At 45.5% G+C, this 7,882-nt stretch overlaps 2 protein-coding genes across 4 annotated transcripts in view; one reads left to right on the top strand and one right to left on the bottom strand.

Moving 5' to 3' along the window:
* The window catches only part of LOC121326417 (centromere protein R-like), a 12,715-nt gene extending 10,068 nt beyond the window's left edge, over positions 1-2,647 (bottom strand). For both annotated transcript variants that reach the window (XR_005951483.1, XM_041269672.1), the window contains exons 1-5: positions 2,521-2,647; positions 2,313-2,358; positions 2,023-2,137; positions 1,370-1,421; positions 646-724 (exon numbers count right to left, since the gene is read on the bottom strand). Coding sequence is in view for 1 of the 2 variants with exons in the window: in XM_041269672.1 (XP_041125606.1) it covers positions 646-724; positions 1,370-1,421; positions 2,023-2,137; positions 2,313-2,358; positions 2,521-2,546 (318 nt within the window). In the remaining variant the exon portion in view is untranslated. The remainder of the gene's footprint in view (positions 1-645; positions 725-1,369; positions 1,422-2,022; positions 2,138-2,312; positions 2,359-2,520) is intronic.
* Positions 2,648-2,890: 243 nt separating this feature from the next.
* LOC121327259 (cytochrome c oxidase assembly factor 7) lies at positions 2,891-7,355 on the top strand. Of its 2 annotated transcripts, none has more exons than XM_041271182.1 (5): positions 2,891-3,024; positions 4,760-5,203; positions 5,487-5,627; positions 6,228-6,831; positions 7,194-7,355. In XM_041271182.1, the coding sequence occupies exons 2-4, from the start codon at positions 5,098-5,100 to the stop codon at positions 6,668-6,670; spliced, it is 690 nt and encodes a 229-aa protein (XP_041127116.1). In that variant the 5' UTR covers positions 2,891-3,024; positions 4,760-5,097; the 3' UTR covers positions 6,671-6,831; positions 7,194-7,355. The 2 variants fall into 2 exon arrangements, with proteins under 2 accessions (XP_041127116.1, XP_041127115.1); XM_041271181.1 differs by lacking the exon at positions 2,891-3,024 and adding an exon at positions 3,050-3,284.
* The last annotated feature ends 527 nt before the right edge of the window (positions 7,356-7,882 follow it).

The following is a 7,882-nucleotide window of genomic DNA, read 5'->3' as shown; positions in this document are numbered from 1 at the left end:
AAAAAAAAAAAAAAAAAAAAAAAAAAAAAAAAAAAAAAAAAAAAAAAAAAAAAAAAAAAAAAAAAAAAAAAAAAAAAAAAAAAAAAAAAAAAAAAAAAAAAAAAAAAAAAAAAAAAAAAAAAAAAAAAAAAAAAAAAAAAAAAAAAAACAAAAAAAAAAAAAAAAAAAAAAAAAAAAAAAAAAAAAATGGGCTTTCTCCTTTAACTGCACTTTTTCTATTAGTGTTTCCATCAATTCTGAATGGAGAAGTTATCACTTCATCCCTGGAAGGACACATGCATTGTAACGGTATAACTGTGTGCATCGAACACGTACAGGAAAACCAGATATTGCACTAACCGCTTAACCCTTTAAATACCAGAATTTTTTTTTATTATACAAAAGCAGGTTGTGTGTTTACATTACAGGAAGTCATTTTTTTCCCCTCAGAGTCTTTAAAAAGAAAAGTAAAACAAACTGCTAGAACACCCAATAATAACAATAAAATGTGTGCAGTGAATTGGAATTCTGCATTACAAAGCACTAACACCCATTCAGTAAATGAAATGAAAGCCTGGTTTATTTACTGTGCTCATATGCAACTGCTGTATACAGCTTTATAACACTTCTTTTAAAAAGGAGTGACCCTTGCTCTTGAATAAATACCTGCAAGTGCTTCAGCTTTCTCCTGGCATTCTGAAACGCTTGCACACCCTTTTCCACTTTGGATCTCAATGCATTTAAGCTGTGTGGGAACAAAAACAGTGGGCTCACTATGAAAATATTGAATATAATCTGGATTTATATTCAAATACTCATTAATACTCACAAGAGTACATTTTAAACCCTACAAAGAATCTGCACATTGGGGGTTCAGCATGCGCACTGCACACGATGCACACGATGTAACCATGCGAACAATGCAGGCGTGAAACAAAACCATGCAATGGATCCACCACAGCTGGAGAACATGCAAAGTCTTTTATTTCTTTGGACAACATTGTGAACCTTGCAGGTCAGACATGTCCCGTGTCATGCAAACCATCTGAGACACACGGCCTCTCGGAATGACTTCAGACAGCTCTGAGCTGCACTGAACCCTGCAAATCCACAAACTAGATCCCACTTTGATCTGCTGACCTACGTGTCCTGTCCTATGACTCCTGCCATTAAACTTGGATTAATAAAGTAAATAAATAATAAACAGAAAATAAACTAACTAAAGCTCTAACTGAAGGCAGGGAAGTTGGCACATTTTTTCTTGTGTTTTATAAAACCTAGAAGGAAACTTTTTTTTTTTTTAAATAGCGCTGCCTTTGTTAACTGTAACAACAAACAACCAGCAGTAAAGCGGTGTGTGTGATTCAGCCTTCTCTTCAGAAATACTCACTCGTCCGTTTGTGACTTGTGGTCCACGCCCCTTGACTGGGCTTCATCAATTCCTTAAAAAGAAAAGAAAAAACTATTTAAAAGTGTGAGTGAATTCTGTTTCCTTTCAAAGGCTCTAAACACAGAAGCAGTTTGTTCTCGTGAGGAGCAGTGCTGTGTGACACGCTTTGTGTGGGTCACTTACAATACCGTCCTTAAAGCTGAGGGAACACGAAGTCACACTGTGGCTTGAAACTTGGTTTCAGGAGACTTGGTTTCAGGATCACTGCATGGAACACCGGGGGAGACTTGGGGGTTTGATACAGCAAAGCTGCCTCAAACTTGGTCTCCCGAAACCAAGCCTCTGTTTCTGAAGAAGCGGCTTTGTGTTTCCTGAACTTAATTGTGAAAATCTGATACATAAAGGGACGGTATAAAAGAGTTGTTTGTTTGTTCGTTTAGATAGCTATGCAGACTAGTCTTTTCCAAGCCGGTGATTTAAGATAGGAAACGAGTAACCGCAGGGAGACTCATATTACAAGCAGGGTCACTGGACTGTAGACTGCTGTAATCTCACATACAGGCAGTCTGTATACTACAGGCTTGACTGCAAAATTAATTATCAACAGCATACATAATCATTACAATAATAATAATAATAATAATAATGTTGACCTTTGCTGACGGGCGGGGGAGTTGACGTAAGACTCAACTGACAGGTGCCAGTCACTGGAGAAAATGATCTCGTACCAGTTCCGCGTTGCCTTTTCGCCGGCGTCTCTTCATTCTTCTATTGAGAGAACACAGTGAAATACATGAGCGGGTATATCTGCAGTCTAACTCATTAATCAACGGGGTGTGTGTGCGTGTGTGTGTGTATATATATATATATATATATATATATATATATATATATATATATATATATATAGTATTCCTCAATGCAGACGAATATCGACACTCACGTTTTCTTCTGTAGTTTCCTCTAATAACTGGAGCGCTCGTTTTACTCTGCAAAGAAATATTTTTTAAAACGCCTTTAGTTTAGTACTGTATTTTGGTATTGTTTTCATTGAACGACATACAGTTCAAAAATGCTATTTCTTCACTGAAATAACACAAGCAGGTACGCGTATGAAGGAGTTGGGTAAAGCGGCACTGTGACTGACTTACGGTATTCTCGCCGTGTTTTTGTTCATGATGTATTTCACAGAGATGTTAATAACGTGTCGTTTGAAAAGTTTACTACTGTGCCAGCGTTTGCAAATTGGCGCGGTGCAACCTTAAACATCACCACGTACGAAACGCTGCCCGCCCCCCTGTCCCCCTGTCCCCCTGTCCCCCTGTCCCCTAGCGAACCACTAATTACAAAAATATAGCTGGCAGCTCAAACTGGTTACATTGTAACTAGACATGACAAACTGATTTGAATGCATTTAACAAAATCACTAGACTCGCAGTATTTGCATATAGGAACTCAAATCGCATCGCCGAGTTTCCCTCTGTAAGAAATACCCGTTGAGTTTCTCGGCCCTATCCCCAAGATGAAGCCTCGCTGTATTATTCGTGCACCGGGAGACCGGTGCGCGGTGCTCAGGGGTGATCGTTCGCCTAGTTCGGTTAGGAACCGCGGTCAGAGTTATATAATGTAAAGGAGGTGTAAGCTGGGAGATGCTGGTATGCATCTACAGAACCACTTGGATAAATGCTTTTGCACACGAGTTAATTGCGAGTGTTTGTATGCATGCGTGTGTTCACACTTGCTTGGGAATCTAATTCACTTAGGACTGTGCTGAGCTGAGCTGGTCTTGCAATGCCTTGAGCGATTGATCATTAACTTCAAACGCTGCATTCAGAGTTTAAATCTGAAGTCGAGGGAGCAGGCAGCGTGAAAGCGTGTCTGCTTGCCTAGCTGCGAGGGCATGCCGGCCGCCTGTGTAAGTCCATTCTTTGTGTATTCAGGAAGCAGCTGATTGGTGGGAATCAGTGACTTGTTTTTAATAGTCAGTTGCTTACTGTCAAGCATACACTGGATTCAGTACACGCGTTTTAATTATTTAAATGTAATGTGGGTTGAGAGAATGGTGTGAATAATTAGGTGGGGGGGCTGACATCAGTTCAATCACCAGTAATGGAGCCCATTATAAAAAGTAAATGAAATGAGAGCTTTTAAAATTCTAATTTTAACCGTCTCTTAATATGAACTGTTGACCTAACTATTGAAACAGGTTTTTTTTTCTTCTTTTAAATGATTAATGCGGTTCAGGCGAGCGTGCTTTCACCTGATCTCCTCATCCTCGATAGGTGTGTGACTCCTCGCCGTCGCTTTGCAGTCACGACCTGCGTTCAGCGTCACTATTGATCTTGTTCTCATTGTTTTCTCCTGAGCTCTGCTGGTTTTCTTACAGCCTAGAATAATAGCCATAACTGTCAGAAACAGAAATGAGAAGGCCTGAATTCACCTGTCGCATGTGAGTTTGGAGACCGGTACAGCCTGCAAACCTAATTCTGATTTCTCTATCGATGCTATTTGTTTTTAAGAAGCAGACCGCCTGACTCCAAGGCATTGTAAATCGGTGAAGCTGACATAGTTCTGTATGAGAAGCCGGGCAGGCACTATCTCGGAGGAACCGTGTATCCGTCCTTAAGCAGACCCGCGCCTCGGGCACGTTACTTCATTTCATATTGGGTGTACCAAACACTGAAGTGTTAGGATGTGATCCTCTATGTATTTCACAAGCTGCCATAAATACTCCGGGAAAATAGCCTATTAAAAATGCCATTCTGATGTTAGAAGGCCTAGTTTAATTTCGGGATGTATTGGTCGTTTGGACAATCCCCCTGTCAGCGACAGCAACATGACATTAGAGAGAGAGAGAGATTGCATGTTGTTGTCGCTGAACGGCATTGAAAGACTGGGGTGCTAGTTTAGACCCCTTGTCCTGATGCATTGTGATTGACCATGCTGCGTGACTGCGGTGACCCCTGGTGGCGTTGCTGTGCATGTGCGAGTAAGTCCTGCTCCGCCAAACCCCTTACTGTTCCAGACCGCAGCCAGACACCGCACTGCTGTATCGGAGGGCTCCCCGGCTCGTCCCGACACTGGTGAACCCTTGCTTAGTGGGTGTTTGATGATCCGCGGGGTTGCTTCTGTGTAATCCGGATGCCTCCTCCTGCTGCTAATTTGACTAGGCTTGTAAATACAGACCACGTGGTGTTCAGACCTACATGCTCTTCCTGTATCGTGCGTTGTCTTCTTCCGTCCGAGCCCAAGCTACGGAGCCCTAGAGGCACCAGACAGGGTTTACAGGATACGCGAATGTGTGTGTGTGTAGGTCGGGTTGCATTCTGTTGTTTAAAGGTATCCTTGTTGCGGCTGTGTAGCCGACGTGTCTGTCTTTAATTTAAACAGCGTATGAACGTCTTACTGGCTGTCAGTGTCACCGCTCCAACTGAGACAAACCCGAAAACCACCCGGAGTCCGCAGTGCCCTTGGAAACAGATTCAACACGTGGGTTATCAGTCGCCAACGAGACCGGCAAGGTCATTGTTTACCTCCACACGAGTGGGCTGCCACGCAGATAGAGGACGCTGTGCTTCTCTACTTATTTAGATTCACAGTAATATCCTCAGCGTGCGAGGTGCAGGGGTGGCCCCCTGATCAGTCTGTAACAGGAGATAAAGACGTCGCGGTTGTGGTTTCATTAAAGCGTGTTTCCTAATAAGCGACAATAGGAAGGTGTGGAAGTCATGGCAGGACTGATCGATTTCCAAAACGAGGAAGAGGTGAAGCAATACTTGGATAATCTCGGGATCGAGTACAGCTTCCAGTGCCACAAGGAGAAGGATCCGGAAGGTACATTGTTCATTGATTTATTTATGAAAATAGCTGGATTTTCCAGTTTGTGATAATTTCATTAATCATGCTTTAATATTGTATGTCTATAATGTTAAAAAAAAAAACAGCTTTCCGAAAAAATATCCGAGTCAGGTGTGTATTGAGACTAGAGCACTTTAATTTGGACTGTGTTTGAAACTCGGTAATCCCGACTATCGTTAGCACCTCTATCGCGGGACCTTAGTCTTGCTGCTCAGCCCATTCTTATGTCCGCTGCATGATTGGATGTGACTCTTGACAGGTTGCCAGCGGCTGGCCGACTACCTGGAGGGTGTGAAGAAGAACTACGAGGCGACGATGCAGGTGCTGAAGATGAATTGTGAGCAGAATGAGCACCCGGAGAGCTGCTACAAACTGGGAGCCTATTATACCACGGGCAAGGGTGCGTACCACAGCACACTGCCTCAGCGCTACAAACTGGAGCCTACCACAGCACAGCACACTGCCTCAGCACTACAAACTGGAGCCTACCACAGCACAGCACACTGCCTCAGCACTACAAACTGGAGCCTACCACACCACAGCACACTGCCTCAGCTCTACAAAATAGAGCCTACCACAGCACAGCACACTGCTTCAGCTCTACAAACTAGAGCCTACCACAGCACACTGCCTCAGCTCTACAAACTAGAGCCTACCACAGCACAGCACACTTCCTCAGCTCTACAAACTAGAGCCTACCACAGCACAGCACACTGCCTCAACTCTACAAACTAGAGCCTACCACAGCACACTGCCTCAGCTCTACAAACTAGAGCCTACCACAGCACACTGGCTCAGCTCTACAAACTAGAGCCTACCACAGCACAGCACACTGCCTCAGCTCTACAAAATAGAGCCTACCACAGCACAGCACACTGCCTCAGCTCTACAAACTGGAGCCTACCACAGCACTAATATAAGCAGCCCCACACCACTCCCTCCTTCCCAGTCCCTCAGCTCCCACTCTGACTTGCCCTTCTCTCTCCTCTCCCATCTGCAGGAGGGCTGCCTCAGTGCCTGAAGACTGCATACTCCTGCTTCCTCAAGTCCTGCGAGAAGGGCGGGAAGAAGTCTGTGGACGCATGCCACAACGTGGGGCTGCTGGCACATGACGGGCGGGCGCTGGAGGGAAAGGCGGATCCCGTGGTGGCGCGGGATTACTACACGCGGGCGTGCGAGGGTGGCTTCGCGGCCAGCTGCTTCAACCTGAGCGCTCTGTTTATCCAGGGAGCACCGGGGCTGGCCAGGGACATGGGGCTGGCGCTGCAGTACGCTCTGCGGGCCTGTGACTTGGGCCACGTGTGGGGCTGTGCCAACGCCAGCCGCATGTTCAAGCTGGGCGATGGGGCGCCGCAAGATGACGCCAAGGCTGAGGCGCTCAAGAACCGCGCCAGGGAGCTCCACGGACAGCAGCAGGAAGCGCAGCTGGCTTTTGGGGTGTAGAGGGGGGGTCACACACCCTGATCTCACCCCAGGGGAGCCACCACACAGTCCGCTCCAGCACATTCACCCCTCAAACTGCCAGGGGACCCAGCTGCTCTGGCCTGCATGAGAGAGGGGCTTTCCAACAGCAGACCGTCGAGCCCAGAGTTGTCTGTGTGCTGGTGTGTGTCTCTCAGTGATTCAGAGTTGTCTGTGTGCTGGTGTGTGTCTCTCAGTGATTCAGAGTTGTCTGTGTGCTGGTGTGTGTCTCTCAGTGATTCAGAGTTGTCTGTTTGTTGTATGTGTCTCTCAGTGATTCAGAGTTGTCTGTGTGCTGGTGTGTGTGTCTCAGTGATTCAGAGTTGTCTGTGTGCTGGTGTGTGTGTCTCAGTGATTCAGAGTTGTCTGTGTGCTGGTGTGTGTGTGTCTCAGTGATTCAGAGTTGTCTGTGTGCTGGTGTGTGTGTGTCTCAGTGATCCAGAGTGATTGTAACTGTGGGATGGGAAAGTCTTGCAGGTATAACTAGTGTTTTGTATCTTTGTAGAAATGAAGATTGATTAAAAACAGCTGGCTCCAGTTAACCAGATTCCAGGCTGTGTCCTGTATCCTCCACTCTTCTGTACTCCTCTACATGCTTGAAGTCATTGGCAGAGTTTAGGAAGTACTGCACCATTTTTGTGAAAGTGAAATAAAGCAGTTAAACGCAGCTGTGTGTTTGTAACGTTGTAATCTTCAGTGTGACGTCATAGCGAGTGACCCCCCCCCCCACCTTTATATCTACGGCTGGTACCCTGAGTCGTCCTGTCACACGTCTCAGCAGCTCTAGTACTCACCACACATGCTGTATAAACAGAGATACTTTATGCACTAGATGCCCAATTCATGACGCAGAATGACAGCCGACCCACTGGAACAGCAGACCACCCCCAGCAGGAGGCTTACCTTTGATAAGTTTGCAAAAAGAATTGTTCAGACCAGCAGACCATTTCCCCTTTGAGAACACAACTGCAAAATGCTTAGCTGGGAAAATCAAGAACGTGTGTACATGTGTGACGGGATCCGAATGTCTGGACAGTGCTTTGACATTTTCTTTCCATTTGAGTCCAGCTGGTTTAGATGAAGCCAAGAGGTGAGACTGCCAGCAGCACAGAGCCATGTGCACACTGCATTCAACACCCTGCTAATCACAACACACACAGCCATGTGCACACTGCATTCAACACCCTGCTAATC

The sequence above is a fragment of the Polyodon spathula genome, chromosome 14 (genome assembly GCF_017654505.1).
Source record: "Polyodon spathula isolate WHYD16114869_AA chromosome 14, ASM1765450v1, whole genome shotgun sequence".
Classification (NCBI taxonomy): domain Eukaryota; kingdom Metazoa; phylum Chordata; class Actinopteri; order Acipenseriformes; family Polyodontidae; genus Polyodon; species Polyodon spathula.
Note: the sequence above shows the minus strand (reverse complement) of the source record. Positions and strands in the feature narration are given on the sequence as shown.

Coding starts and splice junctions, on each gene's coding strand:
- LOC121327259 (XM_041271182.1), top strand. CDS start 5,098: ATGGCAGGACTGATCGATTTCCAAAACGAGGAAGAGGTGAAGCAATAC. Junction 5,204..5,486: donor CAAGGAGAAGGATCCGGAAG/GTACATTGTTCA, acceptor GACTCTTGACAG/GTTGCCAGCGGCTGGCCGAC. Junction 5,628..6,227: donor CTATTATACCACGGGCAAGG/GTGCGTACCACA, acceptor TCCCATCTGCAG/GAGGGCTGCCTCAGTGCCTG.